The sequence below is a fragment of the Oncorhynchus clarkii genome, chromosome 19 (assembly GCF_045791955.1).
Source record: "Oncorhynchus clarkii lewisi isolate Uvic-CL-2024 chromosome 19, UVic_Ocla_1.0, whole genome shotgun sequence".
NCBI lineage: Eukaryota > Metazoa > Chordata > Actinopteri > Salmoniformes > Salmonidae > Oncorhynchus > Oncorhynchus clarkii.
In genome coordinates, this window is record NC_092165.1 from 21235223 (window position 1) to 21259591 (window position 24369).

General features: G+C 42.5%; 1 protein-coding gene across 8 annotated transcripts in view; it reads right to left on the bottom strand.

Annotated features, from left to right (window-relative positions):
- The window catches only part of LOC139374914 (transmembrane protein 131-like), a 103022-nt gene that overhangs the window by 6121 nt on the left and 72532 nt on the right, over positions 1 to 24369 (bottom strand). For 2 of the 8 annotated variants that reach the window (XM_071116136.1, XM_071116143.1), the window contains exons 12-31: positions 18668 to 18773; positions 18283 to 18427; positions 17791 to 17964; positions 16589 to 16658; positions 16353 to 16470; positions 16067 to 16136; positions 15690 to 15799; positions 15220 to 15289; positions 11666 to 11775; positions 10991 to 11133; positions 9089 to 9275; positions 8238 to 8423; positions 7849 to 7998; positions 6938 to 7559; positions 6655 to 6770; positions 6038 to 6210; positions 4548 to 4754; positions 2053 to 2131; positions 1560 to 1675; positions 1105 to 1231 (exon numbers count right to left, since the gene is read on the bottom strand). In XM_071116136.1, the coding sequence (XP_070972237.1) occupies positions 1105 to 1231; positions 1560 to 1675; positions 2053 to 2131; positions 4548 to 4754; positions 6038 to 6210; positions 6655 to 6770; positions 6938 to 7559; positions 7849 to 7998; positions 8238 to 8423; positions 9089 to 9275; positions 10991 to 11133; positions 11666 to 11775; positions 15220 to 15289; positions 15690 to 15799; positions 16067 to 16136; positions 16353 to 16470; positions 16589 to 16658; positions 17791 to 17964; positions 18283 to 18427; positions 18668 to 18773 (3079 nt within the window). The remainder of the gene's footprint in view (positions 1 to 1104; positions 1232 to 1559; positions 1676 to 2052; positions 2132 to 4547; positions 4755 to 6037; positions 6211 to 6654; positions 6771 to 6937; positions 7560 to 7848; positions 7999 to 8237; positions 8424 to 9088; positions 9276 to 10990; positions 11134 to 11665; positions 11776 to 15219; positions 15290 to 15689; positions 15800 to 16066; positions 16137 to 16352; positions 16471 to 16588; positions 16659 to 17790; positions 17965 to 18282; positions 18428 to 18667; positions 18774 to 24369) is intronic. The other 6 variants (XM_071116139.1, XM_071116137.1, XM_071116140.1 and 3 more) reach the window with 6 other exon arrangements.

The window sequence follows — 24369 nt, forward strand, 5'->3', positions numbered from 1 at the left end:
TATATTGTGATCACTACATCCGATGGATTTGGATACTGCTTTAAAGCACATTTCTGCAGCATTAGTAAAGATGTGATCAACACATGTTGATCAATTCATTCCTATGCTGTTTGTAAATACCCTGGTAGGTTGACTGATAACATGAACCCAGAGTGGTGCAGCGGTCTAAGGCACCGCATCTCAGTGCAAGAGGCATCACTACAGTTCGAATCCAGGCTGTATCCCATACGGCCGTGATTGTGAGTCCCATAGGGCGACGCACAATTGGCCCAGCATCGTCCAGGTTTGTCCTGGGTAGGCCGTCATTGTAAATAAGAATTTGTTCTTAACCGACTTTCCTAGTTAAATAAAGGTTGCAGGCACTGGTTACAGTTTGAAGCTTTTTCTTGAGTGGGAAGCTTGATGAAAGCCAGTCAATATTAAGGTCACCCAGAAAAATATACCTCTGTTGATATCACATACATTATCAAGCATTTCACACATATTATCCAGTTACTGACTGTTAGCAGTTTGTGGTCTATAGCAGCTTCCCACCCGAATGGGCTTTAGGTGACCCTGAAGCCATATTACTTCAACAGTATTTAACATGAGATCCATTCTAAGCTTTACAGGAATGTGGCTCTGAATATAGACAGCAACACCTCCACAACTGGCATTTCTGTCTTTTCTGTATATGTTATAACCATGTATTGCTACCACTGTATCATCAAAGGTATTATCTAAGTGAGTTTTAGAATATGAATGTCATCTATTATTAGCAAGTTATTTCATGAACCTTGTTTCTTAGGATACATATGTTAATGTGGGCTATTTTTAGCACTCTCCTGGCATTCTTGATTGTTTTAATTGCTTTACTAGGAAGCTTATGAGAAGTAGGTAGACATGAGAATGTTTTTTTATGTTTGAGGTAATTGTGCAGGGTGAGCTGCACACAGTCGACTTCCAGTCGACTTCCTACTAGGGCACACCACCTCAGGTCAAATGCTTACTGTATACAATAGCTGTATGATCGACATGGCCTGACAATCAAAATGGCTTCCTAAGCTACAACATGATTGTAGAAAAGACACAATTTGTAAATTCCCTCTCGGCTTAGTGACATACCCATTGAAGGGGGCTGAGGCTTGAGGTACGTAGGGCACGGCCTCTGAGGCGTTGTACCTGAACTCATTGGTGAGGGGCACAGAGGGAGCCGACCAAGTCTCCTCAGGAAAATACTGGCCCGCCACACCTGAGAGAGAAGAGGGAAACAATTAACATAGAGCATTTATAACAAGGTAAGCAGGGTTTATAGTAGGGTTGGAAAAAAAGCCTGCATACTTGGCTGTCCTGAAAGAGGGTTGGCCATCCCCGATTTATGACACCAAACATTTACAGCAATCGCACTCATTCGCGAAACGCATTTATGCAATGACAAACAAAACAATACCCTTTGCATGCTAATTTTATAGCACTTCCCTTTTTGAGATCAACTTTCTATTTATAACAGACAAGACATTTTACACACAGATTCTGATGTCCAGGTATGTCAACATTTATTGACTGAGCACTTCACTCACCCATGGTGCTGTCCATGCGGGCTTCTACAGAAGCGAAGCAGGGGGCAAAGCTTGGGGGCACTGGGGCGGGCTCTGTTGGGCTTTGGCAAGGCTCCTTCCTGTACAGGTTATTCATGCTGCACACCAGGGGACATATATAGCACTTTGAGATTATGTGTGTAATGAAAAGCACTTAAAAAAATGTACATAAATAATGATCATTATTATTGGAACTTTGACTTCTCCATTAGGGTTGATAGGATCAAAGTGTCTTTGTCAGTAAGGACTTTAAGAATGATAGTACACTTCTTGAAACACTATAAGAGTGGTTCAGTTGGTTCGAGTATGGCCAGGCCTGCCACACTACAGTTGTAGGTTGAACTGTAAGTAGCTTTATAAGTAGCTTCCATTCTATGTGGTTGCTGTGTGTGTGTTTACATGTGTGTATTTATCTGTCTGTGTTTGTGCGATTAAATCAGTTAATGTGTGTGTGTGTATGTGTGTGTGTGTGTACCTCTGGGCCTTGTAGGTGGAGTTCATGGTCTGGTAGCAGTCCCTCTCGGCTGGGTAGACGCCGTACTGTATGGAGTCCCCTGTGGACACAGACACACAGCTACAAATCACAACTCTGACCCTGCTTTCTAATGAAAACATGTTAGTTCATTCATCCTTTTTCTACTATATCAGCGTCAGAGAGGGAGAGAGAGCGTGGAAGTAGTAATGTTAATCGAAATTGTTAAAACGTTTAAATAACAATTCTAATAAATGCAACAGTAAAAATATTACAAACTTTTAGATTTTTTTTTAAACCAATCAGATATTGACAGAATTTTTGCACATAAAAAAATTGTACTGGCACGGACAAATAACGAATGGAGTTCAGGCATTTTGGTGGGAATTCAGGTATCATTTTATTATAAAAATGTAAAAAAAATTATTCCCAGGTATTTTTTTAATACTTTGTGATAGAATTAACAATATTATGTGCCTCATTTGCCTGGGTGTATTTGCATTCATTAATACATTTATATAAAGGGCCTACCTGCACTTACCTGCACTGTCTAGACAGCCTCATGAATGATTCATCATTGTTGTCATGTTCTCTTGCATAATTCAACAAGTGTGTCAAGAGAAGGATAACCATGCGTTTTTAAAATCAAAACACTAGCTCTGGATTACACCTATTTATACCTGCTTTCCATTGTTTGCGAGATCAGACATAATATCACTATAATCTAAGCTTTAATTTTCAGAAGTTGCTTTGACTTCAGCGCCACTAGTTTGCAAACATTTGAACTAAATCATGACTTTTTTTTCTTTTTTCGATTGCACATAAATCTAAACCGATCAAAATAAGATATCTTTCTTGTGATGTAACTGTCGAGACGGTGCGTTAAATCCCAGACGTTGTGTTAGCGTTCTTATAGATGCACAGGAAAACCAATGTATTCCATTGAGCCCATTTCAGCCATTACCAGAGTGGGTTTGGCAGGTCATTAGAAACATTTCTGGGGTCCTTATGTCAACGAGAAAAAAACAATGGCACTAGCAAGTGTGAGAAAAGTCATCAGAGTAAGAGATTTAAGTGACAAGTGGCGCCCCTCAAAACACAGGAAATAGATGGCTGAGAGAGAGAGCTGTAGACAGAGAAAGAGGGAGAGAGAAAAATGGGCAGAGAAAAAGAGAGATGGAGAACAGGTGAGGTGAAAGATGGATGCAACATTTCCATGTCTGATGAGGTGTACACTGAGGTGGATTCAGAGATGGGGAATTTGAGAATCTCAGCCCTAACCAAAACAGAAAAAGTCACTCAGAGCCAATGGACAAGAAAACATCTGGCCTAACCTAACCCAGCACCACGGTGCTCTGTAGGCCTCGGAACTCCAGAGCATAGGTCCGGACCTACTATTCTGGAGTGAAAGGAGGACATTTTGATGAGAAGCACATGTGCGGGATGGAATGGAGACACGTGGCTATGCTGATGAAAGACAGAGCAACAGATGAGACGGAGAGAGAGTTGGGAATAGTAAAGGAGCAATATGTAGGGACCAGGGGGAAAAAACACATTCCCTAAAGTTAATCTGTGACTCTAGGGCAGGGTTCTCTAACCCTTCCTGCAGGCTTCCTGCAGGTAGCCTAGCGGTTGGGCCAGTAACCGAAAGGTCGTTGGTTCAAATCCCCAAGCCACATATGTGAAAAACTATTGTTATTAACCAACCGTGGCGCTAGATTAGGGTTAAAGTGAAAACCTACAGGACGGTAGCTCTCCTGGAACAGGGTTGAAGAGCCCTGCTCTAGGGGCACGATTCCTGATAAGAGCAGCGCAGTGGTTGTGACAGTGTATGCACTTTCCCTGTCCAAGGTGCTGCTGTAGCGAGTGGGGGGAATGTGTATACACTGAGTGTACAAAACATTGGGAACACCTTTCTAATATTGAGTTGCAACCCCCTTTTGCCCTCAGAACAACCTCAATTCGTCGGGGCATGGACTCTACAAGGTGTTGAAAGCATTCCACAGAGATACGAGGTCATGTTCACTCCAATGTTTCCCACAATTGGATGTCCTTTGGGTGATGGACCATTCTTGATGCACACACAAATGCACACACAAACCCAGCAGTGTTGCAGTTCTTGACACACAAAACTGGTGCGCTTGGCATCTACCACCATACACCTTTTCAAAGGCACTTCAATCTTTTGTCTTGCCCATTCCCTCTGAACGCACACATACTCACATAATCCATAATTGTCTCAAGGCTTAAAAATCCATCTTTAACTTGTCTCCTCCCCTTCATCTACACTGATTGAAGTGGATTTAACAAGTGACATCAATAAGGGTTTATAGCTTTCACCTGGATTCACCTGGTCCCTCTATGTCATGGAAAGAGCCTCATGTACTGTATACTCTGTGTATAGATAAAAGTGTGCTTGTGTGTGTGTGTGTGTGTTGTATAGAGTGCAGTGTGTGTATGTGTATGTGAGCGTGCATACTGCAGTAGTGCGTTCATACTTTTCCTGGCTGAGGTAGTGCAGTGGTGTGTGCGGTGGTGCGGGGCGTCGGGGTCCTTGTCTCCCTCAACGCTGCTGGCAGAACTCCAGCTGCCCCAGCTGCCGCGGCTGGCCCGCACGCTACCTGATGAGCTGCCCGAGTCTGAGCCCGATTCGCAAGCCACGCGCCACTCCACACACTTCCGCCGTGGCCGCACCAGACACACACCTAGAACAGGAAAGGAGGGCAAGAGATGTTGAGGACTGTGTAAAGCCTGTGGCCGATGCAGTAACACTCCAAGGCCAGTGAAATACAACGCTCAATCCCTTCAATCCCCATGGCCAACCTTCCTAAGGTTCTCCCACTTGCATATCTTCCCTTCTGTTTCCAACTGTTTAAATGAAAATGTCAAATGTAAAGAAAGAAAGAGATGCTGAGGACTGTCCAATGTTCAATATAAAATGTAAATCTACTAACTTTAACTCATTCACTCTCGTCTTTAGCCATCGCATTTAATTGGGAATTCCCAATGTTTCTGATAATGTGGCAAAACTGGACATGTACTGTAACATCTACCATGTCAATGTGTTAGAAAAATAAAAAAGGCACTTTGGCACCTTCTTGTGGTCAGTCAGGTGTAAAGACACTTAGAGATGTCCATATCATCATCACAGACACAGCAGAATGCTTTTAACAGGATGGTGGTTTAGGTGAGGGGTAGGGTTTAACTTTGGTCAAGTTAACCACAGACTGGCAGATATAGCCACAGGTTATCAAGTGGTTGAGGGGTGTAACCATAGATGTCCCAGCTTTTTGAGTGTATGTGTGTGTTTGTCAGGGTTTCCGTTATCCGGTAATAGCCTGCTCTTGGCCTATAAAATATGAAACCGCTCGCATGTGTGCTGACAGTTGCGCATCGCTGCGCGTATAATGTGAAGAAATAATAGTTGATCAACATTTTAAGCTAAACGTTGTGATCTGTTGAGTCAAACTCATTTCTTTTTAACAGTTTATTTTTAATTTTTTATGTAGCCTAGGCCTACTGGTTGCATGAATTTGGGATCCATCGTCTCACAACTGTCCCAGAGTATGTTTGGAATAGGCCATTTCTTTCTCGATAAGCTGACCAATAGAATAGGTAAACGTTTATACCATGGGGGATAGTAATTGACATAGGCTAGTGATTTTGCTGTTCGTTATTCTTCTTCTTGGCTGAGGAAAAGTAAATGTGGACAGTTCTTCTAACATCTTCAAAGTTCACATCAGAATTCGGTATTCCGCACGTTGCATTCTCGACTTGCATGTTCTGTTAATATGAATTACCACCATATAAAATGTGATTTTTGTCATTCTGCGAACCATGGGTGGACGCCCTAATCAGCTACGCACCCAAATGCATATGAGTCCGGCAGATTTCTTAAATGTCCGGTCAATTAAAAGGTTGCTGGTCAAATTTCCGCCCCCACATTTTCCTAACGGAAACCCTGGTGTGTGTATGTATATGTACCCACCGTTCTGTTTGAGGGGGCTGCCGGGGTTGGGGCTGGGCTTTGGTGCGTCTGTTTTTCCTGTGGAGCAGCGGTTCCGAGTGCGGGTTCCGTTCATATTCTGTTGTTGTTCTCCCGTTCTCCACTCCGGCTCCCTCTCCTGCACTGACATCACAACCACGCTGTGTTCAGGTAGCCTGTGGGAACAGCAAAGACCAATGTCGCTTTTCATAGTCTTCACATTTCCTGCAGTGATTCTACAATCAACAGGGTTACAAACCTTCAACACAGCTGAATGTTCTACTATAAACGCCTGCTGAGGGTAGCTAATTAACGGTTGTTTCATAAATTTAAATCAATCCCAAATCGAAATAATCAAATTCACCATTTCACTTTCTACCCAGTTAGAAAATATTAACGTGAAATGTTTTACTTTTGGTCAATGAACAATAGCCGCGGTGTGAATTAGGTGCATAACATGTGTGTGGGATGAATAGGTTCATCCCAAGCAATGGCTTATTGAAGATTGTCCTTTGAGTGCTGTCAATTTCATTCAAAATGGAATTCTGCACCAAACCATTTGTCAAGATTAATTTGTAAGTGAGTCTATCGCCGTCTATCGATTTGAAGATGCCAGGTACCCAGAAATCCCCTCTGTGTTCTTCTTGCGACTCTTTTTTGCCTTGTTGTTCCCGGCTGGGATACCAGCCTCCGTCTTCTCTGCCTTCTTCCTCTGGCTTTTACCATCCTCTTTGGTCTGGAGGGAGAGAGAACGAGAGAAAGATTACATTCACATTTCCACCCTGTACTGAAGTACTTAGATTGCACACAAAAAAATCTTGACAGAGCTGTAGGAGAAACCAGGCTACAAGCATCAATCAGAGCGAGCTATCAAATAAAACCAAGTAATAGCCAATTGATCACCCTGTGTATCACCTCCAGCTCAGAGTTGTCCCTTTTCTCTGTTGTGTCCCTCTTCTCTGCAAACTGCGAATGTGTACCGAGGTCGTACCCTTTCTCTGTCACGGAGCTGCACAGCAGGAGACCAGGTCGGGGGCCCGGGCCCACAGTGACATTGTCGGGGAAGCCGGCTTGTGTTTCCACGGGAAACATAACCGCGGCCGGCCCCTTGCTGTCCTCCCCCTGGGCGGCGCTCTGTGGGGGAGCTTCCTTAAAGTGCTGTGTCGTTTTCTTAACGTCGATTTGACAGAGGAACGTGGGCTCGTTGTTGTTGCAGGCGTCCGTGCTCAGGTAAGGTTCCAGGGTTCCCAGGTCGGGAGTTAGGTCTAGTTCTCGCTCTTCCTCGGGCGCCGTCGCCGCTGTAGCGGAGGAGCTGGTTTTGTACTTGCCGTAGTAAACAGACACCTTATGTTTCTTCTGTGGCTGGGAGGGGGTGGTGGAGGCACCCTTTTTGGAGGAGGAGGAAGAGGAGAAGGGCTGTGGTCGGGGGGTGGAGCCGTTGGCCACAGCCGGGGAGCCACGCCCCTTTCCTTTGTCGGAGTTGTGGCAGGTCTCCACGTACGTCTTGCAGCTGCCCTTCATTTTACTGGACACGGACAACAACCAGTTAGAGACTGTGTATGTGTAAACCCATACCAGTGCATTATCTCCAGCTAATCAAATGGGTGATAAGCTTCATTTAAAGAACAAAATTAGTTCAGGTTTATGTAGATAACATGCAACTACTTTTACAACATGGTTGATGGAACACTTTTACTGGAGTGTTATATCAAGTACCACCAACACATCTAACTTGAATCATGTTTTATATTGGTAATTAACCATGTAAAACTGTTGATGTAGGGTACAAATATTTGATTGGAAACGGGTCTTACTTGACTCCGTTGGGGGTGATGTTGTTGACGGGGCCGTTGTCCCGGGACAGGGCAGAGTTGTAGATGCTCCGGGTGGTGGGGCTGGAGAACTGAGACAGGATGTACTGGGCCTGGTGGAAAGCCATCAGACAAACACCCGCCAGGGAGAAGCTGGGAGGAGAGAGAGGGGATATGGCTGGTTATTCATTGGTGATACCAGTGCCAACAAATTGACAGAAAGAAGTAGACACCGGTAATCTGCTTGGGGAGTCAAAGTCCATTGTCTTTCAACCTGAAACCTCTTTAATGCAACAACAAAAAATCATGACGCTGTGTACGACATTGGCTTTTCTTCACCCAACGTTGGCACTAAGTTAGTACTGGTCTATGCGTCTCGGGGTGGCACTGACCAGGTGAAGATAAGGGTGACCACCCAGAATGTCTCCTCCCAGCTGGGTCTGGGCACCACTTGAGCACAGAGGGGCAGCATGTGGTGGGGCAGCGTCACGTTGAGGGTGAAGGGGAACAATGAGCCGCGCGACGTCACCAGGGTCAGGTCCCGGATCACCCAGGACGACGTGAAGTCTGGAGTGAACCTGGAGGAGGGAGAGAGGGGGGTGGAGAAAGAGAGGGAGGAAGGAGGGAGAAGGTGGAGCAAGAGAAGGGGAGGGAGAAGGTGGAGCAAGAGAAGGGGAGGGAGAAGGTGGAGCAAGAGAAGGGAAGGGAGAAGGTGGAGCAAGAGAAGGGAAGGGAGAAGGTGGAGCAAGAGAAGGGGAGGGAGAAGGTGGAGTAAGAGAAGGGGAGGGAGAAGGTGGAGTAAGAGGAGAGAGAGCGAGCGAGCGATGAAGGGGGAAAAGAGGAAGGTGAAAAGGAAGTGGGGGAGATTACGAGAAGGGGCGAGAGGGTAGACAACCAAAGAGGGAAGAAAGAGGGGGAAGTGGAGATAGAGAAAATATAAGTTGAGACAGTGGGGGGAAAAGGAGAGAAGGAGATGAGAGGTCAATGAGCGATACAAATGTCCAAAAACAATTTCTTGATATGTCTTGTATAACAACAAATGATCGACTGAACAATACAAACGTCTTGATACGTTCGGACTGAATACAAAAATGATACATCCATTTTTCTTTCATTAATTTATGTACCCTTCACTTGAAAGTAACCTGAAGCATGTACACTACTGCTGAGTTAATACAAAATATGTTCACATAAAAAAAGGTTCAAAAACAATCTGCCCCCATTCTTCCGACATTTGACTTACGCAATGGTGATCTCGGACGAGGAGTTGTGGTCCAGGCTGAATGACCTGCACTGCAGCACCTCGAAGCCGAAGCCTTGGCACTTGTAACCGTTGATGTTCATGGACGTGATCGTAAGGGGCAGCTCCCCGGCGTTCTCCACCTTGAAGCTCTTCCGGATGGCAAACAGAGGCTTGTTGGCGCGCAGGCCTGGGAGGTAGATGGGAGGAAGCATTTTTTGTTTGATGCATAAAGAACTTAGGAAATAGATGAATGTAGCCAGCCACACACTCTTAAGAACAGTAGAGCAAGACAAGGGCTGAGTCCCAAATGGCACCTTATTCCTTCTATAATGCACTACTTTTGACCAGGGTCCCTACTTTTGACCAAGTACGTCACTATAAAGGGAATAGGGTGACATTTGGTATGCCACCAAGGATTAACTAGCCTAGGTAGGAGAACACACAGATAAGACACGCTTTATTGTCCGTTTAATTACAATAAATCTGCTTAGTGCCATTAAAATGAGTTTATTACAGGTTGTACAGCTGAACTACCGCCACTAATAGTAAGACAATGATTAAGTAGCCTAGTTTCAAATTCAAGGGCCTTATAAATTGAGTTTGAATTCCAAATTTGATATCCTACCAATTAACCTGAAAGGCATTGCATTCAATTTTCCAATACCACAAAGCATCGTCATTTGCCTTGACTAATGAATTGTATTAGTAATGCATTCAAATATTGATAAACATCTAATAAGATCTAGCTACATACAGTGCATACACTTAGGGGTGGGCGGTATACCGTGTTTTACGATATAACGGTATTCCACACCTAAGCCCCTCTCCCTTTCCCTCATGGAGCGCATTTGCTGTTCCTCGACCACGAGACACTTGTGTTTAGTCTGCATGCAGCACAGCAACAGCAACAACGTTGATGACAACGATGCTGTTTTCACTTTGCTTCTTAATATAAATCCACTAGCATTCTATAATTACACTTAGTTTGTGTTTCTTACATCTGCAAACAGCTAGTTTGTATTTTCTTAGCAAGTTGGGTCTTAATCTTGTTAGCCACTAATGCTAATCGATAGTTAGCTGGCTAGCATACCAACATAGCAATGATGGTGTTGACCTAAATCAGCATGTTGTTTGTGCAACAGTCTCTTCTAAATCAAATAGGAATACGCAAAGCATGAATATGTTAGATACATGAAGTAGCTAAGAGAAAATATTAAATGTAGCCAAAGATTATAGGGTCTCCTAGGAAACACTTATTAACACTTTGGTTCCTACCCTGTCACAATAACTCCTCCCTGGCATTTTAATTTGTTGTCATGTCAAACAACACTGTATTCAAAGTGCCCACTATTATATTCTAACTATAGAATTAAAATAATCATTAGTTCACCCAAGTGTTGTGCTCTAAATCACAAGTCAAATCACAATTGCAACATTTGGTTAAAAAAATAAGGCCTAGATTGTTTGCCCATATCGTGCAGCCCTACGTGGCAGTGTGGAAATGATCTCAAATAAGTGCAGGAAACACAGAAATGTATGAAAATGTTTGGTTGAATTGAACAGCATAAAACAAATCAAAATGGACCCATTGGAATCACTTAGAATGTTTGTGTTGCCAGCCTAGGGTCACATATTACTCATACAGCAAATGTAGAACTTTTAGTATTCAAAAATATAAAATACCATCCTTTTTTTATATTGTGATATGATATTTTGGCCATATCACCCAGCCCTACATATACCGCACTTAAATTAAATATAATCAAACCCTATCATTGATGATTTTTGTGGAGTAACACACTGGTTGTTGTTATTGCCACTAGGAGCACAAACTAGATTTTCTCTCAATGAGAGAAAGGTGGATAAATTACAAATATAAAATGAACCGAGTGGTTGGCTCACCGTCTCGGCATTCCATGAGGGTGGACTGAGGGACATTGAAGCGTAATGAGGCCCCGGGGCCCGGCAGCTTGCCACCCACTCTCAGCAGCTCCTTGGACCCATGGCCCCGCACCGTCACCATGTCAAACACTGTCAGGTTGTTCCTGAGACAAAGAGACACCAAGGAAGAGAGAAAGAAAAAAGGAGAAAGAGAGTCAGACGGGCTCAAGACTCAGCTCCCCGACTTCCTGTTCCTCACGCTCCAAAAGCAGAGTGACAGACAAGACTTGAACAGAATGGCAACTCAACACTAGACAGTCACCAATGCTGTGATTCACCAAAACCAGACACACAGCACATGGCACCATACTCAAATCTGTCAAATGTCATTAAAATACCTGGTGCCATCTAGTTTGGCTACATTATTGACCAAAACAACCACAAATGTGGAAAAACATCACATACAAATCTACGTTCGCATAGTACTGCAAATAACTACTGTAATATCAGTGCTCATATCAAAATCGTGCATGCACGAAAGACTGCAACTACTGGTACCAGTGTGCAACAATTGGGGGGAATTATTCACAGTACTGTTTATGTGGCCATTTTGTCTTTGTTAGTTCATATGAAATATGAATATCAGAAGACTATTTCTAAACGTGTCATAATGTAGAGGTGACAATTATAGTGTACCTGATGAGTAGGATGGTGGTGGTGGGTTTGTGTTCGGAGGGGGTGAACACCACGGCCACCTCCCTGCTCTCCCACGGCTGGAGGAGGAAGCGCAGGACTCCCTCACCCCCCTGAAGACAACACAGAGGGCGAGGGTTAGTGGAAATGGTTCATATATCACTGCATAGCACACTTTATATAGCAAGTATTATTCAACTGCAGTCTCCTGGACAGCTGAAAAACTTCTGGGTTTGTCTGTATCAGGCATATCAAGAGTAGAAGTGCTGATTTAGGATCAGGTCTTGCCTGTCCATGAAACCTTATTCATTTTGATCTAAAAGGGCTGAGACGCTTGGCTTTCATTCTCTACTTATCATGGACCGATTCAGACCTGGGACACCAGGTGAGAGGCCAATGATTGAAGACCGCATTGGTTTCCCATAACTAGAGCAGGGTATCTCAATCCATTCCTGGGGGGGACCCCCAGGGGGTTCACATATTTGTGCTAGCCCAGGACTAACCTGGATTCCCTAGGAGTGGGTTGAACAAATCTGAGCTGGAGTGTCAAAATAAAGGAATTACTAAAACACATGCATCAAAATGCAATTAGGACCAAAGAATAATGCAATAAAAAGACAGGAAATGGCCGCTCAATGTTTGCCGCAAGGCTGGTGACTTAGCTAGCGATCCACCATAGGTCCATAAAATACCACACTTGGGAGCAGCAAACATTTCCTATAATTTCATTGTAATGGGGTGGGGTGAAGTTTCCCCTAGGTACAAATCTAGGATCAGCTTCCCCTCCGCCAGTCCTAACCTTACCCATTAATGGGGGAAATTCAAATCTGACCCAAGATCCGCATCTAGGGGCAACATCACACTAGGGCTTGGAATTGCCAGGGACCTCACGATACAATATTATCAGGATACACAATACTGTACAGTGCATTCGGAATGTATTCAGACCCCTTCCCTTTCTCCACATTTTGTTACGTCACAGCCTTATTCTAAAATGGATAAAATTATTTTTTTCTCACCAATCTACACGTTTCTATTCCAAGAAGCACAGCGCTGTTTATGACTCCAAGCCTATCAACTCCCGAGATAAGGCTGGCAATACTAAAGTGCCTATAAGAACATCGAATAGTCAAAGGTATATGAAATACAAATGGTATAGAGAGAAATAGTCGACACGTCATAATTCCTATAATAACTACAACCTAAAACTTCTACACTGGGACTATTGAAGAACTGGGAATATTGAACCACCAGCTTTCATATGTTCTCATGTTCTGAGCAAGGAACTTAAACGTTAGCTTTTTTTTTTACGTGGCACATATTGCACTTTTACTTTCTCCTCCATTTAAACCAAAATGAACATGTTTCATTATTTATTTGAGACTAACTAGATTGTATTTATGTATTATATTGAGTTCAAATAAAAGGGTTAAGTGTTCATTCAGTATTGCTGTAATTGTCATTATTTCAAATTATTATAAAAATAGGCAGATTAATCGGTATCTGCTTTTTTGTGTCCTCCAATAATCGGTATCGCCGTTGAAAAATCATAGTCGGTCGACCTCTACTCTGGAGAGACCTGAAAATAGCTGTGCAGCAAAGAGCTTGTGAGGGTCTGCAGAAAAGACTGGTGTGCCAAGCTTGTAGAGTCATACCCAAGAAGACTTGATGCTGTAATCGTTGCCAAAGGTGCTTCAATAAAGTACTAAGTAAAGGGTCTGAATACTTAAGTAAATGTGGTCGTTTTTTTGTTGCTAACATTTAAAAAAAACTGTTTTTGCTTTGTCATTATGGCGTATTGTGTGTAGATTGATGAGGGAAAAAATATATTTAATCAAGTTTAGAATAAAGGCTGTAATGTAACAAAATGTGGAAAAAGTTACGGGGTCTGAATAGTTTCCGAATGCACTGTATATGTATCACGATATGTATTGCGATTCGATACTGTGATTCAATCGCTTTATTGTTGAATTATTTAAGTCTGCTTTCTCTTCTCTGTGCTGGAGTTCTTTTAAGAATAAAGTAGTCTAATGAAGGCAAACAATTGTTGCTTATTGGAACACCCAAAGTCATCCAATTGTTACAATAGGATTTGAAGCAATAACCTACCCGCGTGTGGTCAACTATTTCAGCACTGTTTCGAGACAAGCAAGACTACTTAATAAACATATACATTTTAAAACATTATTTAAACGAACTCAATAATATATTTGTACTACTGTAAATGTTGCGGTCAGTCAGAGTTGAGTCCTATTGTAAAGTGTAGCCTAAAGGCCAAATTGGGCAAACTTGCAATGTAAGTTAAATAAAACCAGATTTGCCCCAACCAAAAAAAGGCATTAACCCCTATAAATGTATTCATTTATTATTAGCCCTGCATTATAATTGTATAAAAGTCCCTTAGATATTAATTTAGAATCCTCTAAATTTTATTTGATCTACTACTGTAATTTATTGATCTGTATTGATCTGCCAATATTTTCATTTAGAGATTCCGGGAAAACTCTGATGTTTCCTTTTATGTGTCCAACCAATTATTATTGGATTATTCACCATGGCAACCAGCAAAATGTATTTCTTAGTTATGTTGGCTTGTTTTCAGAATTCACAGCCTGCTACGCTTGTGAAAAACAAAATGCCTCCAGCTGTCCTTCACTTCTGTAAATAATATTATCAGTGGTGATAGAGGGTAGATCAGCACCTTAGGAGTAAATGTCAGTTGGCTTTTCATAGCCGAGCATTCAGAGGTCAAAACGGCAAGTGTGTGTGAGAGAGAGAGAGCGAGAGAGAGAGGATCGAAACACACACACATTAACGCGTGTTAATTGTTTCAGAGAGCCGATCTGTTATCCAACGATTAGTTTAATAGCGCGGCTACTGTAGGTGTGAAAATCCCCCAAACTTAAGTACTATAAAGTTTTACACAGTATCTGTTCATGAACATCTTTATGCTTTCGTTAATAAAATAACGATAAAGAAGACTTTCAAAATGCAGATGTTTATTTCAACTACTGTACAGTACATCTCAGCTACATTTTAGTTGCACTTCCCCCCCAGCTCCACAACCACGGGTATATTTTCCTAATGGAAACCCTGAGGGTTTCGTTTTTCTTGGAATAGAAACACCATAAAATTAATCTAATTAATTAAGATACATTTCTTCAAATCAATCCCATATACTATGTTCTTACAAAAAAAAAGGTTCTCTAGTACAACCCATATCAAAAACTGTCAAATGCTTCTCAAAGACGGTGGTCAAACTAGGACTAACTAGCATTAATGGCAACAATGGCTGACACTTAAATAAAGTGCCATAGAATTATGCAGCAGCCTGCAAGGTGTGCTGCAGTATGATTCAACTTTTAAAGGAAGAACCACAGTACCTAGCAATTTATATATAAAATCAGCAAAAATAATTTCTCTATACTCAACTGTATCGATTTTTGCCCCCCCCCCATCCCTACCCTACACCTAATACATTAGAGCAGTCCAAGTCCCATAGTCAGACAGTGGAACAGACAACAAACTACATTTCCCAGAATGCACAACATCATTACCTTATGCTCTGCAGGCAGCAGAGTGAACTCCGTAGTGCTGATATTGACAGAGAGGGGGCTGATGTTGAACCTGGAGAAACAGTTGAGAGAGTAAGTGGCCAAACAGTGAGACGCCTCATCAATAACACCTACAAGGGACTCTCAGAACTAACTGGAACGAATCGGCAATGTTAAAGGGGCAGTTCTGTCTGAAATCAACTATTGTTTGTGTGAACTGTCCCTTTAAGGAGTGGGAAACTAAAGTGAAGGAATTTGTTACAATAGTCTGAAGTGACTTTCCATTCCTTTCATCTGCGCAGATCTCAAAACGCGTAGGATGGGTGAAAGCAATATGGTCCAGTTGTTTCACTTCAGTGCAGATGAAGGAAAGGAGACGAGGACAGGAAGCCACAATAAACTATTGAAACGCACCCAAGGGAATGCATCTCCTGTGCAACTAATGGTGAGGGAAGGTGTTCTTGGGTTTGTACCATTTGGTGAGGAGGTCAAGGGCTTCCAGGGGGGCCGGGTACAGGGAGAGGGCTCTGATTTCCACATAGACCACAGAGGAGGAGGGGTTTTTCAGAGTCAGCAGCTTAACCTGGGGGAAAAGTTCAAAATATGTATTGTGCACTGACATTTGGTTTCCATGGCTCACAGCTGACATATAACATAAACAAGACATTGCATTACACAGACAGCGTAATGGAAAAGCATACTGATGTTAAAAGTGCAGATTGTAGAGCTACATTTTTTGTATTTTATTACAAATATCAGAAGTCTTCAAACTGCTGCAGGTGAATTGTTGACTTTGTGTACCACAGAGCTATTCACCTATTAGTGTGTGATAAAAACATGTTTGGGTTACCTTGCTTTCATTGACAGGGACAGCACCAAAGTCTAGAGGGGACGAGGTCTCCGCTGGTAGTCTGGGCCACCTTCAGCGAACAGAAGAAAATAGGAACTGTAAGTGTATTGTGTGTGGCCCAACGTCATTATAAGTGATATGTGTTAGAGTGTTTAGATAATGTATAAGTGACTGAGTGAAGTGAAAAATGGTGTGTGTGTGGCCCACTCACCCTCATACGTGTGTGTATGTGTAGGAGTGACTAGACATAGAGTAAAGGAGTGAAGTGAACAATCGTGTGTCTCACCTGCAGGGCAGCTGGTCTTTGCGGATTTGCCAGCGAGCGCAGAGCTCCGAGGCCAGTCTGCTGTCCAGCATCCAGGAGGAGGAGTCTGGGAGGAGAGAGCGCTGCCACTGGACACGACCTGGAAACACCCATACAACACAGCCTGAGTGGACCACACACCCGCACACATATCAGTCAAACACAGCAGAGACCAATGACTCATGCATGCACGCCACAAGCGAGTGCGCACGTCTCACCTGATTCTGACAGTCTGAGAGGACACGGTCGGGCATACTCCCCCTCCGCTTCAAACACAACATTACCCTGCTGGAGAGGGAACACACAAACACACTCCCAGTTATTTTTGGCTGGAAGAATGTCATATCAATATAATGTTGTTTGACTGTGTCAGCTTGAAGAGAGAGATTCCCTCTACAGAGTGGAGTGGATGTGCAGGAAGAGTATTCTAATAAAAGTGTATCTATCTATCTATCTAACTATCTATCTATCAAGACACACACACACACACACACACACACAGACACACACACACACACACACACACACACACAGCTTTTGGAAAGACCCCTTGACGGAAGGAGTGTTGTATGGCATTGAAGCTCGTCTGTCATTGAAGCTCGTCTTGCCAACAAAGGGTATATAACAAAGTATTGAGAAACTTTTGTTATTGACCAAATAGTTACTTTCCATCATAATTTGCAAATAAATGAATTATAAATCCTACAATGTGATTTTCTGGATTCTTTTTTTTCTCATTTTGTCTGTCATAGTTGAAGTGTACCTATGATGAAAATGACAGGCCTCTCATCTTTTTAAGTGGGAGAACTTGCACAATTGGTGGCTGACTAAATACTTTTTTGCCCCACTGTATGTATACACATATATATAAACACACACTGTACTGTACTATATCAGAACAAAGGTGTGAGTGAGCAGATGTTAAACATTAGTATAGAGATCAGAACAATGTACAGTAATAGTGTAAAGTGTGGTTATTCAGGACTGTGGTAGTATGTAATAGACAATTGTCTATGGCAGTGTTTCTCAGCCCGGGGCCTATATCCACAAGGCATCTCAGCGTATGAGTGCTGATCTAGAATCTGTCCATATAATCTTGTTCATTATGACCTACAGGGCCAAACTGATCCTAGATCTTACTCTTTGTGGGCACGGCCCTGGTCCTGGAGTCCCAAAGAGGTGCACATTTTTGTTTTTGGCCTAGCACTACCCACCTGATTACACAAATGAACTCATCATCAATCTTTTGATTAATGGAATCAGGCATGCAGTGCTAGGGCAAAAACGTGCACTCCTTTCTTAAGAAATGCTGGTCTATCGAGTATGGAGGAGTGTGTATGCACAGTCATTTGGAGTGTTACCTTGGCCAGTGTGGAGTGTACATAATGTGTATGCAGACTGGCGTCATTGGTAGTATTACCTTGGCTAGGGTGGAGTGAAAGTGGAGGGGTAGTTTCAGGGCCAGACACAAACCAGTGGTCAGAGAGAGGGTGGAGAGTAGGTTTAGGGGCAGGCTCCTGTTGAGGAGCTGCAGGGAGAGGATCCGCCAGCAGCCACCCTGGGGCACTGACACTGCCCCGCTGAAGTTGACCACCTTGACACACGGAGGACAGACGGTCAGTACGCAGATCTCGTTCTCTCATATTTTAACTAGAGACTGATTTCAACCTGGGAAACCAGGCCTGTGAAATGTTGAGAGGCTGAGTTGTGCGCCTGTACCAATCTGTATTAAAAAAAACAAGGCAAACTAATTTTGCACATAGTTTTCGGGCTTTGAACTTTGACATTTCTATCGAGTTGACCTTCTGGTCGACTTCATTGCAATCTCAACGGAATTCATGGAACCACATTTGTATGATGTAGCTAGCTATCTTCTGAGATACTCAGCGCAACTACAAAAAAAGACCACTACCTTGAGTAAGCCCTGGGACTCCGGGGAGAGGATGGCATCCTGGACGGTGAGGGGGAAGTGGAGGGTGTTGGTCAGCCACAGGTCCACGTGGTCTGCACCTTTCTGCCTCTGTCTCACCTGGAAGAGATTAGACAGCTCCAACCCCCTAGAGAGAGGAGGGACAACCATTGACATGTGGTCTATAAGAGTGAGAGGCACTCGGTCTCTTAAATTGTGTTGATAACATAACACACATTCACTACATTTTCTAGTGATTTTTTGTTTTCTGGATTTGATACTTTGTAAATACAAACTGAAAACAGAACATAAAAGTCGTCTAACACACCTTGAGGGCAGAAAATACAATTGAAATCTCCATTTGAGCAGAGTATCTGTATGGTCTTACCTGTGTGTGCTGTGGAAGCCAGGGAAAGTGTTCACTGTGTGATTCTCCAGGACCAGTAGGCTAATATGACTGGAGCATCTTCTACCCTGACCTGGCAGAGACCCTGCTGAACACAGTCATAACATTGGATTTTAAAGGAGGAGGTTCCTCTCAGTAGAAAGCAGTTACGTTCCAGGACAGTTGTATTTTTCATAGTGATAGCAGCTAACAACATATCTAGAGTGGCATAAATATAACATGTGCCTTCAGAAAGTATTCATACCTCTTGACTTATTACATAGTGTTACAGCCAAAATGTATTAAATATGTTTTTGTTTTTAGAGATCTATGCAAATGTACTGAAAATGAAATACAGAAATCTATTTTACATAAGTATTCATACCCACGAGTCAATACTTCGTATACGCACAAACAAAATGTAAAATGGAGCCGGAGAAGAAGGCTGACATTCTACGCGTTCCCAACCGATTGTGTTTTTTGTTCGTTTATTTGCGTTGTTTGTAATTTTTTTTTTTTTTTTTTTTTTTTACTTATTTTGTACTTATTTTGCTGCTACCGTCTTTTATGACCGAAAATAACTTCTTGACATTAGGACTGAGATTACTCACCACGAACTGGCAGAATCCTTTTCTTCCCTTTAACGAGTCTGACGAGCCCAACGCAAATGATATACTGCTTTCTCGGGAACAGGCCCAGATCGCCGTGATTTGCGTGAAGAGGTGGCAGAGAAAAAGGGCCAGAGGGCAGGCTGCCTTCTGAGAATTTGTTGGCGATTGAATAAACCCTCACTTCCTTCTATTCTGCTAGCAAACGTGCAATCTTTGGAGAATAAAATTGATGACCTATGCAGAAGATTAAATTACCAACAGGACATTCAAAACTGTATAATCTTACATTTCACGGAGTCGTGGCTGAACGACAACACTATCAACATACTGGTTATTCGCTGAACCGGCAGGATAGAACAGCGGCATCTGGTAAGACAAGGGGCGGTGGACTGTGTATTTTTGTAAATAACAGCTGGTGCACGATATCTAAGGAATTCTCGACCTATTGCTCACCTGAGGTAGAGTATCTCATGATAAGCTGTAGACCACACTATCTACCTACAGAGTTTTCATCTGTATTTTTTGTAGCTGTTTACATACCACCACAGACTGAGGCTGGCATTAAAACAGCATTGAATGCTGTATTCCGTATTCCGCCATAAGCAAACAAGAAAAAGCTCACCCAGAGGCAGCGCTCTTAGTAGCCGGGAAACTTTAACGCAGGGAAACTTAGATCCATTTTACCAAATTTCTATCAGCTTGTTAAATGTGCAACCAGAAGGAAAAATACTCTGGACTACCTTTACTCCACACACAGAGACGCATACAAAGCTCTCCCTCACCCTCCATGGCAAATCTGACCAGTGACAAGATCAATAAAAAAGTGGTCAGATGAAGCAGATGCTAAGCTACAGGACTTGTTTGCTAGCACAGACTGGAACATGTTCTGGGATTCTTCTCATGGCATTGAGGAGTACCCCACATCAGTCATTGGCCTCATCAATAAGTGCATCGATGACGTTGTCCCCACAGTGATTATATGTACATACCCCAAACGGAAGCCATGGATTACAGGCAACATCCGCACTGAGCTAAATACTAGAGCTTGCGCTTTCAAGGAGCAGGATTCTAACCTGGAAGCTTATAAGAAATCTCGCTATGCCCTCTGATGAACCATCATTCAGGCAAAGCGTCAATAGAGGACCAAGATGAGCTGCACCATCGAGAGCATCCTGACTGGTTGCATCACTGCCTGGTATGGCAACTCCTCCGCCTCTGACCGCAAGGCACTACAGAGGGTAGTGCGAACAGCCCAGTACATCACTGTGGCCAAGCTTCCTGCCACCCAGGACCTTTATACCAGGCGGTGTCAGAGGAAGGCCCTAAAAATGGTCAAAGACTCCAGCCACCCTAGTCATAGACTGTTCTCTCTGCTACCGCTCGACAAGTGGTACCGGAGCACCAAGTCTAGGTCCAAGAGGCTTCAAAACAGCTTCTACCCCCAAGCTATAAGACTCCTGAACACCTAATCAAATGGCTACCCAGACTATTTGCACCCCCCCCCCCCTTTTACACCTCTGCTACTCTCTGTTGTTATCATCTATGCATAGTTACTTTAATAACTCTACCTACATGTACATATTACCTCAACTAACCGGTGCCCCCGCACATTGACTCTGTACCGGTACCTGCTTGTATATAGTCTTGCTATTGTTATTTTACTGCTGCTCTTTAATTACTTGTTACTTTTATTTCTTATTCTTATCCGTATTTTTTAAAACTGCATTGTTGGTTAAGGGCTCGTAAGTAAGCATTTCACTGTAAGGTCTACTACACCTGTTGTATTCGGCGCATGTGAATAATACAATTTTATTTAATTACAGTTTTGAGTTGTCTTGGGTATGTCTGTATCAGCTTTACATATTGGATTCTGGGATTTTCTCCCATTCTTCCATGCAGATTTTCTGAAGATTGGGAATGGAGGTGAACAGCAATCTTCAAGGCTTTCCACAGATATGCAATGTGATTCAAATCTGGGCTTTGGCTGGGTCACTGAAGGACTTTCACATTCTTGTTCTGAAGCCATTCCAGCATTGCTTTGGCTGTATGCTTGGGGTCATTGTCCTGTTGGAACGTAGATCTTCGCCCCCAGTCCAAGGTCATTTGCACTATGAAGCAGGTTCTCATTCAGGATTTGCCTGTATTTGGCTCCATTCATTGTTCCCCCTATCCTTATCAGTCTCCCATTCCCTGCCGCTGATAAGCATCCCCTTAGCATGATGCTGCCACCACCATGATTCACGGTAGTGATGGTGTTAGACGAGTGATGAGCTGTGCCTGGTTTTATCCAGACATAGCGCTTTGCATCCAGGCCAAACAGTTCCGTTTTTGTCATCAGACCACAGAATATTTTGCCTTCTTTTCAGTATTTCACGTGACTTTTTGCAAACTCCAGGCATGCTGTCATGTGCCGTTTTCTCAGGAGTGGCTTCCGTCTGGCAACTCTTCCAGAAAGCCTAGATTAGTGAAGTGCTGTAAAGACTGTTGTCCTTCTGGCATATTCTCCCATCTCAGCCAAGGAACTCTGTAGTTCATTCGGTTCTTGGTCACCAAGGTCCTTCTTGCCCGGTTGCTCACACGGCCAGCTGTAGACAGAGTCTGGGTAGTTCCATATTTTTTCAGTTTCCCAATGATGGAGGCCACACTCTAGAAATTATTTTATGTCCTTCTCCAGATATACGCCTAATCGCAATTCTCTCGGAGATCTACGGACGGTTCCTTGGACTTCATTGTATAGTTTCTGCTCTGGCATGCACTGTCAACTAGGTTTGGGTGATATCCAGATTGTCATGCCAACCTTGTGCCATACCTGGATATTCAGTAATACCGGCACTGAACACAAGGTGGCTATTTGTAAACCCAAAGGTTAGCAATGCTAACAAGTACAGTGCATTGCGAAAGTATTCGGCCCCCTTGAACTTTGCGACCTTTTGCCACATTTCAGGCTTCAAACATAAAGATATAATTTGAAATATCCAATAAATGTCGTTCCACTTCATGATTGTGTCCCACTTGTTGTTGATTCTTCACAAAAAAATACAGTTTTATATCTTTATGTTTGAAGCCTGAAATGTGGCAAAAGGTCGCAAAGTTCAAGGGGGCCGAATACTTTCGCAATGCACTGTACATGTAAAATCCCATAGAGAATGCTAACTAAATGCTAATGAGTGCATAGCGAACATTTTATACATGATATCTAGCTGGCAAACATTTAGTTGTGAATTCCATACTGTAACTAGATGACCTAGCGCGTGCTGCACAACAGTGAGTGACTGAGGACTATCGGTAAGCTTCATAATAAAAGATCTTGTGACAGGTGAAATGGAAAATGCGATCTCCTAACATATTGCACAAGTTGACTGCAGGTATTTACATAAAAAGTAGCTACAAATATTCAAATGAATAAAAAAACTTGAAAGAACTATTTAACGGTATTGAAAAATCATTCTGTGGCCATTTCCAAATACCCAGCTATATGGTATACAAAACTACTGTCAACTGTGAGATCTTATTAGGACAGGAGCGTTTATTTCTAAATCATTTCCAAACAATTGAATTGGCCACAGGTGCTCCAATCATGTTGAAGTGACATCTCAAGGATGATAAAATAAAATTGGATGCACCTGAGCTCAATTTGGAGCGTCATAGCACATTTGTGTGAACATTTATGTAAATTCGATTTTTCATTATTCTTTTTTTTGTACATTTCTAAAAACCTGTTTTCACTTTCTCATTATGGGGAATTTGGTGTAGATGGGTAAGGGAAAAATCTATTTAATCCATTTTGAATTTAGGCTGTAACAACAAAATGTGGAATAAGTCAAGGGGTATGAATACTTTCTGAAGGCACTGTAGAGACACACACACACACACACACACACACACACACACACAGTTTTGGTCTTGGATACTGATTGCCTGTGTGATGCAAAATAACTTGTTTACTGTTCTAATTATGTTAGTAACCAGTTTATAATAGCAGTAAGGCACCTCTGGGTTTGTGGTACATGGCCAATATACCACGGCTAAGGGCTGTGTCCAGGCACTCCACGTTGCGTCGTACATAAGAACAGCCCTTATAGCCGTGGCATTTTGGCCATATACAGGACAGTGTCTTCAGAAAGTATTCACACACCTCACCTTTTTCCACATTTTGTTGTATTACAGCCACAATTTAAAATGGATTAAATGGAGATTTGTTGACACTGACCAACACACAATACCCCATAACGTCTAAGTGGAATTATGTTTTTTGCCATTTTTACACATTAATAAAACATTATATTGTCTTGACTCAATAAGTATTCAATACCTTTGTTATGGCATGCCCAAATGAAGTTCGGAGTAAATATTTGCTTAACAAGTCACATAATAAGTTGCATGGACTCAATCTGTGTGCAATAATAGTTTAACATGATTTTTGAATGACTACCTCATCTCTGTACCCCCACCTACAATGATCCCTCAGTCGAGCAGTACATTTCAAACACAGATTCAACCACAAAAACCAGGGATGTTTTCCAATGTCTCTCAAAGAAGATAACCTATTGGTAAAGGGGTAAAACATATATATATTTTTAAGCAGACATTGAATATCCCTTTGACCATGGTTAAATGATTCATTACACTTTGGATGGTGTATCAATACACCCAGTCACTACAAAGATACAGGCGTCCTTCCTAACTCAGTTGCAGGAGAGAAAGGAAACCACTCAGGCACAGTGGAGGTGTCATAACACCAATAAAAACCTAACGGTCAATCAGGGAAATGGTTCCAATCGTTTCTTCCGCCATTCATATTTCCCATAGGGGATTGTAGAAACACTTAAAATAAGGACTGTGTTTCATGTAGGCCTACCCTGGTGAGATGTTTTCATAACCATGTAAATCTCTCTCAGGGTAGGCCTACATGAAACTCAGCCCTTATTATAAGTGTTTCTAAAATCCCCTATGGGAAAAATGTTTGGTGGAAAAACGATTGGAACCATTTCCTTGTTTGACCACTAGGTTTTATGGGTATTATGATTCATAAATGGGGTATTATGGGTATTTATGGGTATTATGACTCGTACTCTATGGTGACTTTAAAAGAGA